General features: G+C 30.0%; 1 protein-coding gene across 2 annotated transcripts in view; it reads left to right on the top strand.

Annotated features, from left to right (window-relative positions):
• Positions 1 to 5,671: 5,671 nt before the first annotated feature.
• The window catches only part of LOC107446343 (uncharacterized), a 37,010-nt gene continuing 16,367 nt past the window's right edge, over positions 5,672 to 26,314 (top strand). Inside the window, exons 1-2 of one of the 2 annotated variants that reach the window (XM_043048345.3) lie at positions 5,672 to 6,020; positions 20,457 to 20,700. In XM_043048345.3, the coding sequence (XP_042904279.1) occupies positions 20,506 to 20,700 (195 nt within the window). In that variant the 5' untranslated portion in view covers positions 5,672 to 6,020; positions 20,457 to 20,505. Of the gene's footprint in view, positions 6,021 to 17,503; positions 17,834 to 20,456; positions 20,701 to 26,314 lie in introns of those variants that run through there. The other variant, XM_043048344.3, reaches the window with a different exon arrangement.

Here is a 26,314-nt window from a genome sequence, read left to right on the forward strand (position 1 = left end):
TATTATTCTAAATCATAGATTTTCAATTCAATTTACCGACGTTCGTAAAACTACCATCTTTCTATATTCTAGATTTTAACTTGAATTCAATCTATTTGTGAAACTACTATCGTATAACTACTATCTAGATTTTAATGCATAAAATTAAAATTTAGAGCCCAAACTAAAGCGACCATGTCGACTTTTTAATTTAATTCGATTCATTTAATTTACCAACCTTCGTAAAACAAATATTATTCTAAATCATAGATTTTCAATTCAATTTACCGACGTTCGTAAAACTACCATCTTTCTATATTCTAGATTTTAACTTGAATTCAATCTATTTGTGAAACTACTATCTAGATTTTAATGCATAATAATTCAATTTACCGACGTTCGTAAAACTACCATCTTTCTATATTCTAGATTTTAACTTGAATTCAATCTATTTGTGAAACTACTATCGTATAACTACTATCTAGATTTTAATGCATAAAATTAAAATTTAGAGCCCAAACTAAAGCGACCATGTCGACTTTTTAATTTAATTCGATTCATTTAATTTACCAACCTTCGTAAAACAAATATTATTCTAAATCATAGATTTTCAATTCAATTTACCGACGTTCGTAAAACTACCATCTTTCTATATTCTAGATTTTAACTTGAATTCAATCTATTTGTGAAACTACTATCTAGATTTTAATGCATAAAATTAAAATTTAGAGCCCAAACTAAATCGACCATGTCGACTTTTTAATTTAATTCGATTCATTTAATTTACCAACCTTCGTGAAACAAATACTATTCTAAATCATAGATTTTCAATTCAATTTACCGACGTTCGTAAAACTACCATCTTTCTATATTCTAGATTTTAACTTGAATTCAATCTATTTGTGAAACTACTATCGTATAACTACTATCTAGATTTTAATGCATAAAATTAAAATTTAGACCCCAAACTAAAGCGACCATGTCGACTTTTTAATTTAATTCGATTCATTTAATTTACCAACCTTCGTAAAACAAATATTATTCTAAATCATAGATTTTCAATTCAATTTACCGACGTTCGTAAAACTACCATCTTTCTATATTCTAGATTTTAACTTGAATTCAATCTATTTGTGAAACTACTATCGTATAACTACTATCTAGATTTTAATGCATAAAATTAAAATTTAGAGCCTAAACTAAAGCGACCATGTCGACTTTTTAATTTAATTCGATTCATTTAATTTACCAACCTTCGTAAAACAAATATTATTCTAAATCATAGATTTTCAATTCAATTTACCGACGTTCGTAAAACTACCATCTTTCTATATTCTAGATTTTAACTTGAATTCAATCTATTTGTGAAACTACTATCGTATAACTACTATCTAGATTTTAATGCATAAAATTAAAATTTAGACCCCAAACTAAAGCGACCATGTCGACTTTTTAATTTAATTCGATTCATTTAATTTACCAACCTTCGTAAAACAAATATTATTCTAAATCATAGATTTTCAATTCAATTTACCGACGTTCGTAAAACTACCATCTTTCTATATTCTAGATTTTAACTTGAATTCAATCTATTTGTGAAACTACTATCGTATAACTACTATCTAGATTTTAATGCATAAAATTAAAATTTAGAGCCCAAACTAAAGCGACCATGTCGACTTTTTAATTTAATTCGATTCATTTAATTTACCAACCTTCGTAAAACAAATATTATTCTAAATCATAGATTTTCAATTCAATTTACCGACGTTCGTAAAACTACCATCTTTCTATATTCTAGATTTTAACTTGAATTCAATCTATTTGTGAAACTACTATCTAGATTTTAATGCATAAAATTAAAATTTAGAGCCCAAACTAAATCGACCATGTCGACTTTTTAATTTAATTCGATTCATTTAATTTACCAACCTTCGTGAAACAAATACTATTCTAAATCATAGATTTTCAATTCAATTTACCGACGTTCGTAAAACTACCATCTTTCTATATTCTAGATTTTAACTTGAATTCAATCTATTTGTGAAACTACTATCTAGATTTTAATGCATAAAATTAAAATTTAGAGCCCAAACTAAATCGACCATGTCGACTTTTTAATTTAATTCGATTCATTTAATTTACCAACCTTCGTGAAACAAATACTATTCTAAATCATAGATTTTCAATTCAATTTACCGACGTTCGTAAAACTACCATCTTTCTATATTCTAGATTTTAACTTGAATTCAATCTATTTGTGAAACTACTATCTAGATTTTAATGCATAAAATTAAAATTTAGAGCCCAAACTAAATCGACCATGTCGACTTTTTAATTTAATTCGATTCATTTAATTTACCAACCTTCGTGAAACAAATACTATTCTAAATCATAGATTTTCAATTCAATTTACCGACGTTCGTAAAACTACCATCTTTCTATATTCTAGATTTTAACTTGAATTCAATCTATTTGTGAAACTACTATCTAGATTTTAATGCATAAAATTAAAATTTAGAGCCCAAACTAAATCGACCATGTCGACTTTTTAATTTAATTCGATTCATTTAATTTACCAACCTTCGTGAAACAAATACTATTCTAAATCATAGATTTTCAATTCAATTTACCGACGTTCGTAAAACTACCATCTTTCTATATTCTAGATTTTAACTTGAATTCAATCTATTTGTGAAACTACTATCTAGATTTTAATGCATAAAATTAAAATTTAGAGCCCAAACTAAATCGACTTTTTAAATTTGAATAATGAATTCAACCCACATAATAGAATAAAATGGGATGACAAGCAATACATGAACTCTGATCATTCATTAAATGTGAAGAATGGTGTGAACTGATTCAGATGTAAACAAAATTTGTTTTTAATCCACGTACAACCCTCTTTTTCGAACTTGTTTAAGGGCGTTGTGCATGTTTGTTTAATGTTCCTCTTTTAATTTAATCCTACTTCCTCGAGTGGATGGTTGGCATGGCGTTTAAACTAAATAAACTAAAATAAAGATCGCCAACGATGTTTTGAAAATGGCTATAATATGCCTCATTTGAATTGCTATCGCGTACATTGATTGGCTTAGCTATGTTAGAAATAATTATTTTCTTTGAAATTTTTGCTGAGTAATTTAGATTAAAAAATCAACTAGGATTGAAGTAATAATATGACGACAAATAAGTTAAACTAAAACTCTACTGAAATTGACCGAGCGATGATAATATTTTGGCTTAAATAATTATTATCTTTGTTATGAGAAAATAATCGATTTTGAAATTAGCTGAGTTAACGATTGTAAGCTGTAATGATAGCTGTAATGATTTCAGCTGTAATGATAAAATTACGAAAATTATTTAAAGAAAAACTTAAGTTGCTATTAAAGTTTCTTCCATATTGTGAGGAAAGTCACTGAGCACAAATTAAGTAAAAAATAAATTAAACAAAAATGATTGGAACAATAATAATTTTCTTTGCTGCAATTCGCAAAAAATGTTGTTAATTTTTTTTAAAAGCTTGCAAAAACTTTTCTTTCAAGCAAAAAAGACTATAAAGCTGTAACTGACTAAAAATTGTGGATGCATTTCTTGGAAATGTAAAAAATAAAGAAATGTAATTTTTTTTTAAAAATACAATATCAATTTTATTTTGTAGAGATATAATATGCTAATTAAATAGTCCGACGCTATTCAAACAGTTGTAGTTGTTTTGCAGTGAGCCAGGTTTATCGATAAAGTATATCAGTATTTTCTGACTATATTCTGTCTGTATTCTGAGTATATTATCTAGCATTGAAGCCGATTTAGTTTCAGAATGCAGCGTAGCTACCACTACCACTATTAAATTCTAATTAACTAGTATATAAAATATGTTAACTTGATTCATATCGAAGTACCCTTTGATAGATAATATTTAACATTGTTGGTAGATAAGCCTCACAAGAGGCATCTAAATTATTCAAAAGCATTTCAAATTTACGTTCTACATCATAGCTGTGGTATGTTCAGACACGTTTCAGGATTTTTATTTTATTTTTTTGCAGTGTACGTAACGTTTTGTGTTCAGTTTAACCAACTGCGTGATGCATGCACCAGAGCTGGGCAGAAATGGAATCGATTACATTTTTCGATTACAGTAATCAATTACTCTAAATCATGATTACAAGTAATCAAAATATATGATTACATGAATCAAAATATGCGATTACAAGTGCAGACGATTGTATATTGTATGTATGGTTAGATTATATAATATAATTTCAATAATTCTAAAGTGATACATTTCGTACGCATTTACGTGCAACGTATGTACGTCTGAATGTAACTAAAGAGTACGTACATTGCAGGAAAAAAAAAGGATCGGATCTGCACTTTCTAGGGCTCAGTCTTAATAATTCGAGAGGGTGACTTCAAATATGCTAATTAATAAGTGCTTGGAACCGTGGTGGCTCAGAGGATGGAGCTCTCGCCTTCCAATTGGGTGAACCAGGTTCGAATCCCAACGATGGCTGGTCGATGCGAAGTCGCACCCCGCTAGCACTGGTCTCAGTCCGACGTAAAATATCCTCAGTGGTAGACGGATCATAGGTTAAAGTCCCCTTGCCATCAGGCTAACTGTGGGAGGTTTTCGTGATTTTCCTTTCCATGTAACGCAAATGAAGGTTGGTTCCATCGAAAAGTCCTCCACGAAGGCAAATGTTTCCCAATACTTGATCCAGGAGTTTCCTTGTCTTCTGGATTGGGTTCAAAACTACAAGGTTACTGAGTTGAACAATAGTACCGTCGCAAACCCAAAAAATTGGGTTGGCTGTTCAACGACGGTTACAACAGATATAATAATTAATAAGTGCAAACGTTATTTTAAGTTTCGAAATCAGATATAAAAACGTGCTTTCTCTGAATAAATATACCTTTTCCTTTCGACGGATTCGAATTTTTGACACCCAGAATCGTGAGGGATAGCCGCAATTTTGGAAATATGGTCCAAATAGTTTGGTCAGAAAAACAGTAAAAACTTTAAACCCTTAAATTTAGTTTTATTTCAACCGTATTTCGCCATATTTCGGGAACTTTTTAAGCGAAATGAAAAAATTTTGAACACAATTATAAAATTCGTCTGTCCAAAGATAATTTAATAATAAATTTAAAAAGTATTTATTATTATAATATTTTTTATTCTTTTATTTAATAATAGCCGAAAAAATTTAGAATTTTAAGGCATGCAATTTTAACATAATTTTTTTTTTTTTTAAATTTGTCCGCAATCTGTAATCAATTACAGTTGTAACCGATTTCAGTAATCGATACCCAACTCTGGCGTGTACCTTTGTTGAATACATAGTAGCTCTATGTACAATGTACTCAAAAAATTTAAAAATAGATTATTCTTTTAAATTTTCCAACAAAAAAAAATTCCAATATCCCAGTCCATAACGAATTTGAAAATGTGTAGGGTAAATGGAGTTGAGTGTTTTATAAATTTTAAATTTATGCACTTTTTTATTTAACGTTTAATAGCATCAAATACACCTCTTGGCACTGTGTTCTCCTCAAGCACCACTTTCCTAGGCTCACTCACAGTCTTTTAAGTATATCAAAACATTCGCCATTTTCTTTTTTTTTTTTTTAAATTCTACGCATTAAACTTTTATTCCATGACTCAAACGATTTTCTTTTTTAGCGGCGGTACAACAACAAAGGTCAAAAAGCTTTTTCATTATCGTTACCTAGCAAAGATCGTCTTCAAGAAGAACAGGAGAGTGTGTCTAAAAGAAGATTTGACTCTTTCTTTAATGTTATATCTACTTCTCAGATTTCTGAGAATGAGCCAGGGCAAGATTGCGCATCTTAGAAGACTGCAATCCTGTAAGTGCTTTATAGGAAAGGATTACTGATCGTGCCAAAGGTTCCCCCAGCAAAAAGCCTTCCTGAGAGGTAATAATAGTTCTCTCTTGGTCGGTACACCTGTGTGTATAAGAAAGCAGGAAGAAGAAATCGTTTTCGTTTCCTTGCAGAAGACATTAGTTTAGGTAAATGATTTTAAGAGTTTTCAGCTAAGCTTCAGTGCAAACGATTTTAAAAGTGAAGTTTGAAAATAAATAATAAACTTCATATGGCAGCGTGTGAGGCATAAGGAAAATTATACTTTTATTTATTTAATGGAGGTTTGAGTTTCAGTGCTTCGTTGTCGTTTGAAAATCCATAAGATGATTTATGTTAGTTTGAACGATTTCGTGGAGGAAATAAATATTTTTAAAGAATTTCTTTCTGATATACAAGTATAGTTTTATAGGTTCGGCTTCTTTTTCTAGAACTTGCAGGGTGCCTGAGAAATAACCCCGCAGATACCATTTTCTTTTATTTCAGTTTCCCAATCGCATTATTAAAAAAAAATCTACCAAAACAGATCGTCTGCGGGGAAGAAAACATAAATCGTATTTACGTGCAATTACAAGTTAAATTTACGTTTGAATTTAATGAAGCTTAAATTTCAAACATTGTTTGCTCCAAGGTTTTAAAATCGATACTCTATAGTAATTGCAAAAGATGAACGGATTATTACTTAATATACAAATATAATTTTATAGATATCGATAAAAAATAAACTAAAATTTGTGCCTTTTATTTTATTAAGAAACAACAATATGTCTGGTTTGATTTTTTTAAAATCTATATTTCAAATGTGACGATGAAAACTAAGCTTAAAAATATTTTTTATACCTACATTTTTTTTAACATACCAGTGTATTGAATTAAATTAAAATCTCTGCCCTGAGGTACAACAGAGTTGGTTAATAATAAACCAGCTGTACATAATTTACCTACTATCTGTAGCGCAATCTAGCAATCGAAATACATCAAATTCGGTAAAGGAACATATGGGAAAGAAAATTTCATGACAAAAGTTTAATTTCAAAACTCGACAAGGGGGGGGGGATGCGTGGCGCTGGTATCTGAATTACGTATGCGGGTGTTACTCTAACCTTTTGTTATCTAACTAATAATTAACAACAATTTTTTAGATTACAAATAATTTTAGAATAAATATATTTTTAATGAAACAGGGTCTCTACCGTTGCCAAAAAATCTAAAGAACAAATCTCTCTTAGTGCTCCTGTTAATTACCATTTCTTTTTTAAAAAGCTGTCTTCTATTTCTCAATTTCAGTTTCATTTAAGTAATTGCATGTATGAATTAGTTAGATGAAAAATATTCGAAAATCGTCGACTTTGGAATAAGTCTCACTAAAATTTTCATGACCGATAGACATATACCCAGGCAAAACAACCTAAACTGGAAACAGCTTCAGCTAAGTTTTCTAAAATATTCAATTGGTCCACATTTGAAAACATTTACTTGAAAATATAAACTGAAACATACAGAAATGGTAAGGTTGAAGCACATATTTTTCATGGGTATGCATATGGATTGAATATGCATAGATAGTTTGAAGTATTGAAATGACGAGGAATGGAGAATAAGGCCAATAAAATTATTTGAACTATATTGCATGTGTGTAAATTAGCGCACTGAACCCCTGTCCGAGAGTTCGTGGGTTCGATCCCAGCCGGCCGAAGACTCCTCGTGTAGTAAACTGTGACTGATGCACGTTAACTCTGTCGAGTCGCAAAGTCCTCCATGTTCCCGTAACAAATTAAGACCTATGGAGGTACTGATCCAGGAGTTTCCTTGTCTACTGGATTGGTTCAAAATTACAAGACTACGGAGTTGAACATTAGTAGTCGTAAACCCAAAAATTGGGTCAGCTGTTCTACGACGGATATATATTAAAAAAAGAAGTAAAAAAGATAACAACTAGAGCAGCGGTGCCCCAGGTGATAAAGCATTAGCTTTCCAATGAGGTGACTCAGGTTCGAATCCCAGCGTTGACTGGTTGATATGGAATCTGCTCCCGCCTCTCACCGATCACAGTCCTGGTGTAAAATATCCTCAGTGGTAGACGGATTATGGGTTAAAATCACCTTGCCGTCAAACTAACAGTGGGAGGTTTTCCATGGTTTCCTCCTCTTCTGGGTTGGGTTCAAAAGTACAAGGTTCTCAAAATTGAACATTAAAAGTCGTAAATTCTGGATTGGGTCGGCAGTTTTTAAAATTAAATAATATAACAGCTAACACGATAGTAAGTTCCAATTAACGAAAGTCCAGCTACGACAGGCCAGGAGGAGAGTTTCTGATCAACAAACCAATTTAAAAGTTCATTGACTTGGGACCGTGAAGTAATTAAAGAACACAATTTCAAGAATACGAGTCTTTTTCTAACTACTTTATAACTCTTTCAATTTTCGAGGAATTTTTTTTCATCGAGATGTAATTTTGAAAAAAAAAAATTTACAAATTCTTGGTATATAAGTTGAGATGCATTCAGTCAAAAAAAAATTTCTTTTTTCAAAATTTAATTTCAGTTTTTTCTAGACTAAGAATTAAGTAGTATATTTAATTTTGCCAAGTTAAACATAATCTTTATTTTCCTTTTTACTTGTTTTTTCAACATTTATTTGTTTAATCATTAAAGAGTGTAAAAAGAGTTTTTAACTTTTAAAATTTGTTTAAAAAAAATAAAAACTCTGAACCTCAAATCGTAATTTTAAAATTTTAAACGTGAAACTAGTATATCGTTTAAATTAAAAATCTGTAGTTTTATAGAGTATAGTGATTACGCCAAATATAACTTACGTTTCAAAGTACCTCTCTCTGCTGTTTTAAAAACGATTTACTTCTTTATTTACTGTTTTAAATTTACGAATAAATAAAAAAATAACAATAAAAGCTCTTAATTTTACCAATTAATATCCAAAACTTAAAATATGTGGGATAAATGAAATTTAACTTTTTGCAAAATTAAAATTGATTTAATTTTGAATTTAATTGTTGTTGGTGTGAAAAAATTTTGAAAATCTACGTACAAAAATTAATTTTCTTTTCTTTTGAAATGTATTTCAAAACATGTACAAATAATGGGAAATTGTAAAATAATATAGAAAGAAATATGCATAATTTTAAGGAATAAAATAAAAGACAATGAATGAAAATGGTAAATAATGCCCACAAAATTTATATGCATGTCTGTTTTTTCCTTTCAAAATGTATCCTTGAGCAGATGTCGATGTTACAAATATGAGGAAGTAATATTTCCTTCCAGCAGAAGGCCTCTGACGCTTTAATTCTCAAAATCCTTCCACATCAGCCCTCTTCCGCAGCAGTGGTTACAGTTATTACTCTACAGCCACCCTCTATTTTTGTCAGGGTTCAGGGCGAACTTCACCCTTTTTCCTAAAAACTTCTGCAGCAAATATTCTATGGAGCAACCATCTGCTTTCAAAGAGGAAGGGCGCCTTGTTTTGTACCAACATCTGCTTGCCGTTTACTTGAAGGAAATGCGAACTTTCTTTTCATTATAATTTTTTTAGATAAAAATAGAGCGTGAATCTGTTTATAAACAAAAACGCATCTGGAATAACGGAATATAAGTACAAGTGACTAAGTCATATCAAAGTTAGAGAGAGTATCTTTATCTCTCCCTGAAAGAATGTCAGTAATGGAGAAATTTTGTCAAATACCATCATTAAAGCCACAATGATTGCAAGATTCGGTTCTCAGTACTCTATGGTTGACCACCGAAGTCAAGCAACACTGGCAGCGGTTATATTTTTTAATTTTTATTTCTAATATTTTTTGGTGCAGATATGTTAATTACTTTTGTTTTATATCGTATTTACCTTTCTTTACATTATCACCATCACCCAATGATTGTCAAGCAACTAACCTTATTTTCAGAACTCTCTCTTTTTTCCGGCCATAGTAGGAATACCACGTAATTTTGATCCTGGTCACATGACATGGACAGTATCTGCAGTTGTTACCCCACTAACTTTCACTGCACCACAAACAAGCACACGCACATGATTTAGCATGCACTTTTCTGCGTATTCACGCTCGTTATTTTATCAGCAACCAGGATTACAGTTTGCCAAGAAAGAAAAAAAAAAAACCGTAGTTGAAGTGCCTTACACTTAAAGCGAAGTCATACTTTTAAACTGTCTATACCATCTTGCTGTTAAGAATTATATCTGGGCTTTAGAACGATTAAATAACTAAAATATTTTAAAAGTTATTAAACTTTTTAAAAGAGCGCCAATTTGGGCCAATTCAATTACAGCTTCTAAATATTACAAAATTAGACCACAAACGTTTTAATTTTCTCTAAACTGTGGCTTTTCGCCATTATTAGAATAAACACAGAAGGAGCTGGCTAAAGATAGGCTTAACTTAATCTAACAGTCATGAGTAACTGTTGAAAATTCACAGCAGTTATGAAAATGGCATAGATTCGCAAAGAGTCTTCGAAAAACAGTCTTAATCGTCTGTGCCGCCGGATCGTACCTTTCTTTACAAGAACAATGCAATTTTATAGCAATGCAATTTTATAGCCTATATCATTATCTCCTCCATCATAGCTGCAGCTTCTTAGAGGGGTGGGGGCTGAAATCCAGGTGCATCTAAAAGTGGATTAATACCCCAAGACACCAAGAAGAATAATTAAACTTTAAAAAACAGAAATTTAAAAAAACATGTTTTTCAGCTCTTTTCAAAATGTGTCGGATAACCCTGCTCAGTTACAAAAATTATGTTTTTTGACTGTTTTTTCAGGTGTAAATGAAAATGACCAATGTATTGACAATAGATAAACCTCATTTATCATTTTTATCACAAATACTTGAGTATTACTTGAGTATATCAAATACTTGAGTATATCACAAATATTTTATCATATATACTTGAAACTTTGAAAATAATCTTTTTTTAATATAACAATTAATGTCCGATTGCCCATTGACTTGAAAAAATATTCTATACATATGAAATTGACAGTGGGCGGGGGTACCCGACACTCCCCTAAAGGCACAAATTGGGTAACAAGGAGTTGTAGGATGGCAAATGTGAAAACTAACTTGAACTCAATTCTTATAAAATAATGTAGTTTCCCTATTCATTAAAGGTACAAAATAATAGCCTTTTTTTTTATATAGTGATATATAATGTAGTAAAAAAAAAATTCTAGTTAATGTAAACATTTCTAAAATTATGTTTCCCACATATTTCCGAACCTAAGAACCGTGCCTTTTGATTCAACAGAGATTCACTTAGGTGACAATGTATGTATATATATAATAATGTGTTGAATGGCGTTAAAATGAGGAAATTCGAAGTCAATATTCTGCATATAATAACCAGTATCATACAGCGAAATTGCAGTATGTGTTCAGCTTCAACTTTCAAAAGCTCTGCTGTGGAATAAATAATCTTAAGTTTGCCTGACGAATGAATAAAAAAACAAAGATAAATGGGGTAGAAAAAGGGTCAATTATCTATTTGAACGAAAGAGAACGTTACAGAAGAGACAATAAATAACGAATTTCAAATCTACTAATGTAAGATTTCATTCAGAAATCGATAGCACTTTTCGCCGATAAAGTAATTTTCAATCAATAGAATACTTTCAGAAACTGATCAAAGTTTACTTTGATTTAAGTTTCAAAGTTAAAAGATCATACCAGGTGATTCGATACGTCATTAGAAAAAATTTTGCAGTTTTCTTTTTAATAAAAAATGACCTGTTTACTGGAAGACAACTCAACTCAGTACCTTCCATAACAGAGCGTGTTTATTTATTTAAATAAAATAAATGAAGTATTACAAAAATCATGTCTTCGTACATTAAGGCCGTTACTAATTTCACTTATTGATTAAACATTTTTAAATTTCTTAAGCCTATTTAATTGCTCATATTTTCACCTAACGACTTTTTTTGTAAAAACAATGGGTTAATTAGCACCTATACCTTATTATCGTCTGAAGTTCTATCTCTGCTACCTAAAGCATCCGGAAATTCCTCAAGAAAACTTGGCAATGTCTTTCTCATTCTTCCTTGCAATCAGTTCCCGAAACGTAATCTGGCAACAGAAAATAAATTGTCTGATTTTTTCCCCTTTTTCTAAATGAATAGCAACAACTAAAGATTTTTTTCTTTTTAAAAATAATCGTTTGACACTGTCCTGTGATGAAAACAATTGCTACTAAGTATTCTTTTTGATGAACTGACATTATCTTAAAATTGAAGTTTAGAACAAAAGGATTAAAAATCTCTTTCCTTCTTGAAGTGAAGGGTTTTCCTTTAACCGGTCTCAGATAGCATAGAAACCGGTCCTAAATCCATCACAATCATCACGGAACAGCTGCTCGATGTCACCTTTTACAAACATTATTACTTTTTATTCCTTTTAAATTGAAAATTATTTATATACTTTAGTTGAGAATTTGTTCTTCGAAAATACATATTAAAAATAAATAAATAAATAAAAACTATTTTAAAATTATTTTTTAAATACAGGCAATGACTTATATGATTAGGATTATATTTCGTTTTTAGAATACAATATTTGTTAATTATAGAATCAAGAGTACAAAATTGCTTCAATATTTTGTTCCATAAAATAGAATTATAAAAATTAATCTTTTTCTTTCTTTTTCTTTCTCTTAAAAATTGTGTTACAACGATATTTAATTATTATATAGTATGTTGTGCAGCCGAATATACTTAAAAAAATTTTTTTTTAATCTATACAACACCTACCATTTCATGATTTTAGAGTTAACAAATCAATTCTCCACTATAAAACTCACTAACTTTCAATCATAGAATTTCAATCTTAAACATTCTAACTCTCAGTGAGATCTTGCTGACAGTGAAATTTTAAATAAGTGCGACATATCGTAAGGTGAAAACGTAATTTGACGATATTTCGATATATTTTCTAACTGAACTATTTGTCACCCAAATGAAATTTGTTAATCAACATACGCGATAATATCGTTCTCAATAATTATCTTTATAGATAATGTTTTCAATAACAGCATATTCAAAGTTTATTGCCGTCGGTAATGATCATGAAATTATCGAATCCATAATTATAATTATTAACAATACTTATGATAATTCCATGTTCAATGTTGATATTGACCGCGATGGCTATGGCATTTTATACATTGAAAGTAAAATTATATTCACTAAAATGTATTTTGGACTTTAAAAATTTAAGGCTAAATCAAAATATAATCTCTGAGTTACAAAATAGAAGTTCTTGATTGAAAAAATAATTAGTTATATTTTATAAAGAAGATTCTAAAACTGTATCATTCGTCATTTTATTGTTCAAGAAAGAAATGCGTACTTAATATTATTTGCACTTACCAACTCGAATTTAAATGTCATAAGTTCAAATCCAAAAATTTAACTGGCTTTGTTTAGCAGTAATAAGCTTAATAAAAAATGATCGAATCGTTATTAAAAATCACGACAGTCATTATATAATGATATTTTATCTATATCTTAATATTACATTTACAATATTTACATGCATTTTAATAACGAATATAAAATTTATTCTAACATTGAAATGATGCTAATTTAAAGATATCGAAACAGAAAAAATATAACCTTCTTCCCAAGAAAAATGAATAAAGTCTTTTTTCCATATATTTTTTATTACATTTCTTTTTTTTTTTTGGTTACTAAAAGTATATTATACTCTTTAATGATGAAATTTGAAGGTCTTAATAGAATCAATTTAAGCAGATATGTTAGAAAGAATATCTACAGATTAACTTCTTTATTTCTATTTTATTCAAGCGTTGAAAAATAGTACGAAATGGAGCTTTTTTTGTTCTTTTTCTAGAACTTGCAGGGTTTCTGAGAAATAACCCCGCAGATACTATTTCATTTCAGTTTCCCAATCGCCTCATTAAAAAAAAAAAAAAAAAAAAAATCTACCAAAACAGATCGTTTGCAGGGAAGAAAAATAAATCGTATTACATGCAATTAGAAGTTGAATTTACGTTTGAATTTAATGAAGCTTAAATTTCAAACATCGTTTGCTCCAAGGTTTTTAAAATCGATACTCTACAGTAATTGCAAAAGATGTATGGATTACTACTCAATTAAGCAAACGATGCTCTCAAATAAATTTAATGTTTTATTTTTGAAACTTCATTCGAAGTATTCAGTTCTGAGTGGTGTCACAAATTAAGCTTATTGAGTTTCGTCACATTTTCTGCAACGTTCTAAAAACGTGAAAAGACAACAATTCTTTCTAAAATGTCATAAAAATTGAGGCAATTAAAATAATAACGTCTGTGATTTTTTTTAATGTTTTAAAAACACTTCCGGAATATAAAGTTCTCTTGCACTCTAAAAGGCGATTAAATTTATTAAAACTATCGAATTTGGGAAACATATTTTTTCAACATAGAGATATATTTTTAAGCAAGCTCAGCATATTTTAAAAATATATTAATAATGAGTTTAACCTTATGAAGGTAGAGATTTAACACCAGAACTATTTTACCATCCGGTGAAACCGTAAACTAGCAGCACGTTAAAAATCCATTGACTTAAAAGATTGGTCAGGCACAGGTAAACTAAGTATGAATCAAGCAGTTAATTTGTATATTTGGCTGATGCAAATGAAGGAATTATGTATCATGGCTGATGCAAAATTCTTTAATGGTAGATTAATTACAAATCGGGCAAAGTCCAGATTCACGCATTTTTGGAGATAGTCAAATAAAATTAAATAGGCAATAAGTTTTTGGATAAATTATTTATAACCACACCACGAGGTCATTCTGCTGATTTATCATACTGAGAGGTCGTTCAAGAACTACGTAAGCATGTTTTTGGCTATTTTGGCTTCAAAATCCATTGTTAGCAAAAACTAGAAAATCATAAAAATCCTCCCAAAAGTCATAACAATTATTTTGCTATGACTTTTAACATAATTTCAAAGAATTTTTTCCAACTTTTATTTTCCTGCAATTAAACTTTTATTACAAATTTAACAATTTTTCAAGTGCAATTGTTTTCCAATTACTTTTGCTCTGAAATTTTAAAAAAAATTAATAATGGGATTTGTGTGTTTGGGGTGCTTTGAAATATGGTAGAAGTAATGCCCTGTTTGTGCAGTAAATTAAACAGCTGTATCTTCCATATTCAATTCAAATGAATAGTAAAAATCTTTGAGATCTGTTTTTTTTTTTTTTTTTTTTTTTTTTTTTTTACTATAGTTTTTTCCTTAAATCTCACAGGTTAGAGTATTTTTGATCGAACTGAGCGTGTAATATTTTTGCACTTTTGTGGTTGATTCTAGCACAGAAAACTTAACTAATTAAAAAAGTTATTTCCAAATGCGAATTTGTTTACGATATGCTTTAAAAATTAACCGACTTTTAAGTAATAAAAAAGTTCCTGAGTTTAATATGAGAAATCGTACTTTTCGCCTGAATTAGCGACTCCATATTTCACTACCAACGATTTTTAAAAAAAATGTTTAGAAAAAATTTAAATATTACTCATTTTGACCGGAATGTTTTCCTCTCCAATAACAGCAATAACTAAAAATCGGAGAAATCCCCCCCCCCCACCATCGTAAATTTTAGGTTAAATTTTCGATTTTCCGTCTTCTTTTTTTCATTAATATTCTAATTATTAATTTGGTATACGAATGTTTTATCAAAAATTTAAAGAAATAAAGTATTATAGATTGTAGGTAGTCTGAAACTGTACATTTGTCTATTATTGGAAAATGATGAAAACCGACTTAGATGGAGCTGAAATATTCTCTTATCAGAAGCAAAAATCTTTTGAAAAAAATTAAAAAGTGTATTATTAAATTACCCTTCTGAAAACAACCATTCCAGACTTGCATAAATAAAACATTGTCGGAAAAAATCCATAGAAATTCGCTATATTTCCCCCATTGCGCTGTTATGAACATGCATTTTAAATGTTTCGAGAGATACTACCGAATAAAATAAGCATCCAAAATGTTTTTATTTGTGCAAATTAATAAATAGGATTAATTCCTGCCCATAGATGGCGCTACTGGAAAACAAGAATATCTAACATTATCTATATAGAATATCTTAAAATCATATTTAACATTTCCTCTCTTCGTCCACACTTTTCTACAGGATGAGTTCATTTGAATGGGGAAGATGGCACCTAAGAGACGCTATGCACTGTGCGCAAGATAATAAACGGACCACCCTGCATAACTTTTGATCTAATGATCGGACCTTCACGTTTTTTCACGTTCATGGTTCGAAGGGGTAATTTAATTAATTAGTGGGGCCGATGTTTTAAGGTAAGAAAGCAGACACAAAAACGCACTTTCTCTGAATAAACATATCTTTTCAACGACCAATTCGGATTTCTGTCTCTCAAAATATAGCAGGTAGCCGCAATCTGGAAAATATGGTCCCCATAGTTTGGGCAAGAGGGCTATCCAAAGTTTAAACCTCTTTATATTAATTTTATTTTTTTGCGAATGTTCCCATATCTCGAGAACTTTTTAACACAATAATAAAATTCGCTTGTGTAAATTAATTTCATGCAAAAAATAAATTTTAGTAAATGTTTGTTATATTATTTAGTCGAATGGATTGCGACCATATTGGGAATCAAAAATCCGAATCCGTCGAGGAATAGGTATGTTTATTCAGAGAGATTACGTTTTATTGTGTCTGATTCCATAAATCAAAATATTGTCCGCACCAATTAGTTAGTATATTTGAGTTCATCCCCTCAAACCATTAAGATTCAGTCTAAGAACGTGAAGATCAGATCATTAGAACAAAAGTTATTCAGGGTGGTCCGTTTTTCATATTGCGCACTGAACATAGGTTGTTTATCGCGTGAGAGAAAATAAACTAGGTATAATTAAAGAGTCATAGAAGTCATTGACTTATTTTTTGTCGTTATATAGGTCCGTCTCAAGGCTCAATAAATCATGAATGACTAAAGAACTAATTTACAACTATGTAACTGACATTTTATCAGCAAAAATTTTTCTCTGTTTTAATTAAAATAATTAAAGAAATAGGAAGAAATAATTATTAAGAGAAAAATGAAGGGGAAAAAATACAAAATTCTGAGCAAACGATTCCACAAATTGCGAAATCGTTTTCAAAATTTTAAATTAAAACTTCTTTTATTCCATTTTCTATTACAATGAGACTTTTAGAGACACTTCACAATGACTTTCTATTCCCCAAAAATATTTATATGCTGTTAATTACGAAATTTATTATTATTGATGATAATAATAATAATAAAATATAACATTGAAATTTTACATACTCAACAAAAAAATAAAACATCAAAATTAAGAAGCATCCGACTTACAAACGATATTAAAACTGCCATTTAATTCGATCGATTTTTTGTCTGCGAGTCATATCACCCTCGCTTACTTTCCCTGCAGCCTTCATATTGATTTAGGTTTGCAACTGTTGTTTACATCTGAATCTATTCAATATTACAGATTTCGCTCTAGGACCTATATTTTTAAATAAATATATAAGAAATTATCTACAAATATACTTTAATGATGTCCAATTATTGAAAAAAAGCTCAGAAAACGACTAATTTCATTTCCCTGAAAATATAAGCTTTAATAAGATAAGCGACATAGCGGCAACATTCGTCGATAGATGGCGGGCTTGTAATGCAGTATTCTTATGTTTTCTGTTTGTGTTCTAAAACGAGAACCAAAACAAAAACACTGAAAATGAAACACGAAATTAAAATACCGAAATTTATATTAGAAGACTTTGCGATTGATTATTGTTCGTCGAACGATGATGTTCTAGTACTTAGAACAAATACTATAAATACAGATCAGGAGGCATATGATTTCGTGAAGATGTTTGGAAATATGACTGGGAGTCAATATATTCTTAATTTTACTAACCCTAACCCAACTCGGTAAGCTCATATAATGCAGAGAATTTCTTTATGTTGTGTTTTATAGCCTGTGATAATTAATGCAATATAGTTCAAGTTCGCATTGCAGGATTAACATTGTTATTTCGTGGGAATAAAGTTTGTTTATATTTAAAAAAAAATGAGATTACTTGTTAGTAAATAAAAAATAAATAAATAAAATAAGAATAAACTTTTTTAACTTTTTGACAAAAATAGTGTGCTATACTATGCTATTTTACAGACCGTAATTTTGATACAGAAAACTATTGTTTAATTTTGAGAAGCTATTCTCAACAAAGTGGGATTTGGACCGAATTTCAAGTTTCCCAATAAAAATTATCTTCAAAAATATTTAAAGATTAAAAAAAATATCAAATTTAGGTCTCGCTATTCAGAACAACCTAAAAATGCACAAGTATTTCGAAAAACATGAAAAAAATAGTACATAAAATTCATGTTCTTATCATTGTGTCAATAATAAGAACCACAAATTAACCACGATTATATTTTCAACTACATTTATTTTTATTAACTATTAAATGAAAAAGAATATTCATTTTTTTAATGGATATTTTCAAAAAATAAGCACATAGATACATATTTAAACTTTAGGCCCTGGAATATGTAACTAATTTTTGTATTAAATTGAAATTGCGTATACTTTTTTTTTATTTGCCATTTTTGAAACGCTAGCTTTTAATAACATTCACTTGAATCATAAAAAAAATGTGAAATTTATTCGCAAAAAAAAAAAAGAAAAAATAAAGAAACTTGAGGATTAGAGACTTATAATTTTACCCCCTACGAAATGAAATTCTGGCTACGATTCCGAACAACTGTATTAATATATGAATACGATTCTGAACCATAATATTAATATATGAATACAACTTTGAACTATGGTGTTAATATATGAATATGACTCTGAACCATAGAATTATTATATGAATATGACTCTATAACGTAGAATTAATATAGAAGTATGATTATATGAAATTCCAAGAAAATGAGTTCTGTCAATTGCAGGTCTCGAGGCAGTGCAGTAAAAGCGACATGTTTTTCCATTGTGGCATTTTTGCAACCAATTGTTCTTTAGTATTGTTCCCATATAGGTACTTTATAAATTACAGAGGGTCTCCCAAGTTAAGACCCCTGTTAGGAAATATTAAAATCGACTTGTTTTTGTCCAAAAACGCTCTTTAGAACAATTTGAGAACGTAGCTTGCCTTAAAATTGGAGAATTGTAATAATAGGAATATCAATGGTGGGTGAACCATTGGATTTTTGTTTATAGCACGTAGGTGTTATTAAGAACAATTTTTTGACACAATGAGTTAATCAACATATTATTGAATCGGTGATTGAACGAGAATCGTCGAATTAGTTTGTAAATAAAGCATAGAAATAGTTAATTTTCGTACGACATTCAAAGCTTACAATTTTATTTATGCCTCTTGTATATTCTCAGAAATATTGGTTCGACGTTGAACTAAAATATAGGTATCTTAAACCGCAACGTCGATATTGTTCAAATTTGTCGCAAATTTGATAAGGTTGCAACAATTTCAGCCGTTTTTAAGTCTATGTTAAACCATAGTGTCGTGAAGATGCCTGGAAAAGACTTCTCGAGAAGGCCTTGGCCTACCCAGGGCTGCCGTGCCACAGAAGAAGAAGATAGTCTCGCGTAATCAAATTTAAGAAGGATTAAATGGCATACTACGGTTCTACTGGCACCTTAATGCTAAAATAAACCATGTTTCGTTCAAAAACCACAAAACCAGATTATCGTGTCATCAAGTTTAAAAAGGGTTTTATAGCACCCTATTCTACTTCAACTTCAAACCTTAATGTTGAATTTTAACCATATGTACATTGAAATTAAGCCATAGTATCGTATAATCAAGTTTAAGAAGGATAATATAGCGCGATATTCTAATTCAACTTGCTACTCTAATTTTAACCTTTAAATTTAAGTTGAACTTTAGTATCGCGTTATCAAGTTTTAGAAAAGTTTTATACCATGATGCTCTAGTTCAACTTGGCACTTCAATGTAAATTTTAACCATGTTTACTTTAAAGTTGAACCATAGTATCGCTTAAGTAGGATTAACTGCCACGATATTCTAGTTAAACATGGCACTTTACTTTTAAATTTTATTCGTGTTTACATTAAAGTTGAAGCATAGTATCATTAATCAAGTTTAAGTAGGATTAACTGGCACTATAAACTAGCTAAACATAGCACTTTAATCTTAAATTTTAACCTTGTTTACATTAAAATTGAACCGTTGTTTCGTGAACGGAGTTTAAGAAGTTTTACATAGCGTGATGCTCTAGTTCAATTTGGCAGCTTAATGTTACATTTTAACTTAGTTTACATTAAAGTAGATGCATAGTATCGCTTAATCAAGTTTAAGAAAGATTATATAACGCGATAGTTCATTTGGCACTTTAATGTTAAATTTTAACAATGTTTAAATTAAATTAGAACCATAGTATAATTCAATCAAATTTAAGGATTGTTATATAGCGCGATATTCTAGTTCAACTCGGCACTTTAATGTTAAATTTTAATCTTTGTTTACATTAAAGTTGATCAACAATATTGTTATTTTTTTTTTAGGATTGTTTACCATACTAGTTGGATTTGCCGATTTTCTAAAAGAAATAAGATGCCTGGATCTAAAAATAATAAAAACTGTGGAGCAACTTTAAGTTACAAGATCAAAAAAATTTGTCGTTCGGGATTTACAGATCCTTTCATGAGCGAAGTACCCCCCAAACCTGGGGTCTTGAAAATAAAGCTTATACACTCCCATCGTTTGGAACCTCCAGAAGATATAGACTGGATGATATGGTCTCAAGAGGTGAGAACAATATTACTATATTCGAAGAATTATGTGTAGAAACATGTTAGTTTATATTTAAAGAAACAATGAAGTTTATTTACAGTGGTTATTTTTTTAGTTAGTTACAACAGCTGTTTTCTACCATACGAAAACTTCACTTAAAACATGTTCGTAAAAAAATAATCTCATTTTTGTCATTAATGTATATATAAGCGTGATTTGAAGAATTTGGCAAAAAGAACATAATAAGCGAAGTCTTGAAAACAATGAAATTCCTGGATTTAAAAGGATGTTGAAAATAATGTTTGGTGGCATGTTTTTTTCCCTTACTATAGCATTTTTTTTTTTCAGTCTACTGAAAATTGAGCAAAGCCAGCGTTGTCTACTATTCTGAAAATAGCGCAAAACGTCAAAGCCATAGTTTCGTGAAAATGAAAAAGCATTTGTGGTTTAATTTATAATATTTAAGAACTTACTCCAATGCTGCATTACATGGGTTCATAAAAACTTGCAAAAACTGAGAATAAGGCTGGGATTTTTATAATTTTCTTCTAGGTGGAAAAATTTCGCCAAATTGGCGATTTTCGAAAAAAAAGTCTAACAACTTTTAAAATATTTAAGTTATTTGTCTGTTCTACAGCCCAGATATAATTATTTACTGCAAGATTATATGCATGTAGTTGAAAATCATCGCATTGCTTCAAGTGTAAGGCTCTTAAACTATGGCTTTTTTTTCGTTAGCGACAAAGCGTTGAAAATCAGAGTAAAGTGAAATTTTGAAAACAGTTTCTAAATTTAAAATATTTGGTAAATTATGAATTGTTCAAAAGCATACAAGGAAACAGTTACCAATAAGAAAGCGCCCCTAACGGCGTATGAGTATATTTCCAGGCATGGGTTTCTATGCAATTTTATGCTAATCCTGATTATGCACCCAACTCCCCTTGAAGTTTGCCGCAACATTTACACAACCCCTTGTTATAAACGTTTTTAAATTTTTATATTTTAACAAAAGGTAAGAAGAGAGATATTTTATTTACGTCGCACTAGAGCTGCACAATGGGCATTTGGCGTCGTCAGCCTGGGCAATATCCCTCAGGGTTATCCAACGAAATGATATCACAATTTTCATCGTCTGCAGAATGGACCACAGTTGTGATTCCATCTCCTCAATTTAGACGTACATCTGAAGAGGAAGGAAATTTTATACAGAACTCTGTATTTATGGTATTGCTCGATGACCACAGGCCTTTCGATTCCACAGATTTTACGAGCACGTATGTCGCATGTACTCGCTGGATCTTACCGGAGTCGAGGGTTGAACCCTGGTCCTCCAATCACCGGGCTACCAGGGCCGACATTTTGACAAAAAAAATGACTATAAATGACATTGAATTCGACAAATGAAAAAAAAAAATAAAAATAAAAATCTGTATCTTGAATTGAGAAACCGATTGCAGCTGGAAAAAAAATTTCTCCTCATTATTATTTGTTGATTTTCATGATATTTCTCTAGTTCGAAGGCGTAACAGAATTTTTTTTTTTTTTTTTGAAACTTTTAAGATATTTTTATTAATTGTCCGTTCTAGGGTCCAGATAATTCTTCACGGCAAAATGGTAGATATAGTTTAAATTTACTCCTTCTTCATCCACTAGACTTTAAAAAATAATTAGAGTAGGAAAAAAAAGAAGATCGATTTAAAAAAGAATCTATGATAGTGTTATTACCCCCTTTAAAAGAACGTTAGGTCATAGGGTATAAAAAAAAATGTTTAATTACGGCTCAAAAAGTGTTGAACTAAAGTCGCCAGAGTTTCTAGGACAGCCAACAGATCCAATTAAATGTGACAAGGTGAGGCCAAATAGGTCATGCGTGGATAAATGCTGAGAGTATTTTGAGAAAACTCAAAGGAAGTAAACACCTAAATAGCATTTTTATTCTTTGCCCTTCTAGATTATTTGTTGATAATTTCTATCAGAACACCACGATTTCCCCTAAATGTATACTTAAAAAATTGGACTCGTATTTACACCCTCGCAAAATAAATAGCCAACGGTTATTTTCTTTTACCTTCTGAAATAAAAATAGAACTTATCTTTAAGGAAGATGTTCTATTCTTCGTTGATTTATTGCCATAAAGAGAAAACGATCTCCCTTAATAATTCTATACCTTATTTCAGTGAGAATTTTTTAAAATGTGCCCTAAATTAAATTGATATTACTTGTTTCAAAAAAAAATTTTTTTATTAGGGGGACCAGAAAGCAATGTCGCTTCTGCGCATTAAATACTCGTTGGTCTTAAAAACCAATTCATTTTTTTCGATTCATTTTCGATCCGGCATTGAAAGGTTGTTGCTAACGAGGGTGAATACATTACTGATTAAAAATAAAATCTTGATAACAAATATCAAATGCACCGAAACGACATTACTTTCCGGTCCCCCTAATAACTTCTAATACTCAGTTTCTTATAACAGCCCTTATTCTTATTATCGTTGTTAAAAATATATTATAGCCACATGTGTTAAATTCATAAATTACCGTTTCTGGAGGGAGAAAAAAACGTTATCAAAATTTGGCGAAACATTATTCAGGTCAATCAAAATCGAAGAGAAATTAAAGGCATTAAAATCGGTTTAGTAGTTCGATAAAACTAAACATCGATTTTAACAATTGTAAGTTCTATTTTTTCGATTTGAACAATCAGCAAAACGACTATGTGAATGTCAACATTTTTCAGAAGGTTGTTTTTCGAAGGCTTCGTTGTCATATGAAAGTAACCTTTTTTGCTAATAATATGCTATTTTCATAATTGCTGTGAATTTGCAACAGTCACTCCTGACTGTTAGAACAAGTTTAGCCTATCTAAAGCCAGCGCTGTCTTTGTTTGTTTTGAAAATGGCGCAAAACGTCAATATAGAGAAAAGCCATAGTTTTGTAGTAATGAAAAGCGTTTAGGGTCTAATTTTTTCAATATTTAAAAACTTACTACTATGCTACATCATTTAGGCTCCAAAAAATTTGCAAAAACTGAGAATAGGGCAGATTTTTTGATTATTTTCCTCTAGGTGGAAAAATGTCGACAAATTGGTGATTTTTTAGTTTAATAACTTAAAATTATACAAGTTATTCATCCGTTTTAAAACCCAGATAATTCTTCACTGCAAGATATTATATATAGTTTAAAATCGTAGTTTTTCTTTTAGTATAAGGCATTTAAACAATGATTTTTTCATTTACTTTGGCGACAAAGCTTCAAAAAAACATTAACGACAAAATTTTAGTAACTCAAGTAAGTGACTTTCTGATCTATTTTCCAGTGTAGAAGTGAAATAATGATATTAAAGAACGAATTTTGGACATTCAGCTAAGCGGTTATGTCATTATGTTCGTCTCGATAGTGTGATCAAAGCGATTATGTACCCCGGATGAAGTTTACATTTACAAAATTTCGGTAGCTTATGCTAGAACTTTAATGGCACTTTTTAATATGCACTTCGCAAGTCTGATTGGAGTAAATTTGAAAGTTATTTTAACTTTCTTTTTGAAAATATCAAAGAGTATCTTATGTTTTAACGTTAAATAAGCAACACATTAAGATCTAACTAGGACTATTTATGGAACATATTTCATAAAAACGTTTTCTTATTGTTGTGTAATATTTAGTCAGGGGCATTTCTATTCATTATTATTACAGACAACCCTTTTATTGAATCAAATGTCATGCCATCCTATTATAGATCATCTCTGCTGTAAAATATGTTTGTGTTTTTTTTTTGTGACGCAAGTTGTGACGTCAAAGCATATTACTGCAAACGAAAACCCGGAGAATGTCAATTAAATTATCGTCTGCTTGGAATTTTTCTCGGTTTCCAAAAAAATAAAAAAAGCATCTGTGCAAAACTTGTAAAGATGTTTTGAAATTCATGTTACAGCTGTGCGAAATAACGAAATAGTAAGCTGATGGTTATTTCCATGGTCACGTGCTGGACACTGTTTAGTGCTTTTTCTTTATAAATGTGTTTTAATGCCGATTTATATTTAAAAGATAGAAATTTTAAATAATTTTAATAAAGTGGAAACTATTTTTTTCAAATTTTAAGGCTTATATCTTTTTTAAAGTCTAAAAATAAATTATTTTTTAACAATTAAAGCAATCGTTTACAGTGGGACGGAGATGAAATTGCATGAATATATTTTTCGAATAAATCTATAAATTCTGCCAATTGAAGAAAAAAATCAATTATCATAATCATTTTCATAAAATGTTAACTTTGTCTAACGCTTTGCATTAATTACAGTAATGTTTTAATCCATTCTTGCAGTGCAATTTTTTTTTCACGTCACGTGTGGGACACTTAGGACGTGAGGATTAGGAATGTTTTAAGCAATACTTATTCTGCGATTATTATTTTTTTAAGTTGTCATTAGTTCTTCACGTGTGGGACACTTAGGACGTGAGGATTAGGAATGTTTTAAGCAATACTTATTCTGCAATTATTATTTTTTTTTAAGTTGTCATTAGTTCCTCACGTGTGGGACACTTAGGACGTGAGGATTAGGAATGTTTTAAGCAATACTTATTCTGCAATTATTATTTTTTTTTAAGTTGTCATTAGTTCCTCACGTGTGGGACACTTAGGACGTGAGGATTAGGAATGTTTTAAGCAATACTTATTCTGCAATTATTATTTTTTTTAAGTTGTCATTAGTTCCTCACGTGTAAGACGTGAGGATTAGGAATGTTTTAAGCAATACTTATTCTGCAATTATTATTTTTTTTAAGTTGTCATTAGTTCCTCACGTGTAAGACGTGAGGATTAGGAATGTTTTAAGCAATACTTATTCTGCAATTATTATTTTTTTTTAAGTTGTCATTAGTTCCTCACGTGTGGGACACTTAGGACGTGAGGATTAGGAATGTTTTAAGCAATACTTATTCTGCAATTATTATTTTTTTTAAGTTGTCAGTTCCTCACGTGTGGGACACTTAGGACGTGAGGATTAGGAATGTTTTAAGCAATACTTATTCTGCATTTATAATTTTTTTTAAGTTGTCACTAGTTCCTCATGTGTGGGACACTTAGGACTTGAGAATTTGGAATGCTTTAAACCATTCTTATACTGCAATTATATTTTTGTCATTACTTCGTCACGTGTGGGACACTTAGGAATATCGAGACTGCACGTGACAGTTTATAAGGAAGCAACTTTAAACTTAATATTAACTCATCGTAATTAAACTAGATTTACAAAATATTAGATCATTTTAATAATGCAGTATTCTTTTTCTATTCTTTATTTCAATGAAGTATGAAACAAAAAAATAAGACGAAGCATTTTTCCTAGAAATTACAATTCGATTTTTTCCTTAAGTCGAAATTTATCGCAATTATTGACAATTATGAGTGTTGAAATTGTTTTTACAATCTGCTTCATTGATATTTGTGAATCATATCGGGATTTTTTGTGCGCATTACTTTCTGTGAATAGTTGAAATCTAACGTAGCAATTACCATTTCCCTGAATATTGATTCAAATGTTTAGCGTGACTTTTTCATCATTAGTAATTAATTCCGCATCTTTACATTGACATTGAATTTACAATATATTTCCTTGTCTTCTGACCAC

This window comes from Parasteatoda tepidariorum, chromosome 5, assembly GCF_982258835.1.
Source record: "Parasteatoda tepidariorum strain Cologne lab strain chromosome 5, Ptep-v5.0, whole genome shotgun sequence".
NCBI classification, from domain to species: Eukaryota; Metazoa; Arthropoda; class Arachnida; order Araneae; family Theridiidae; genus Parasteatoda; species Parasteatoda tepidariorum.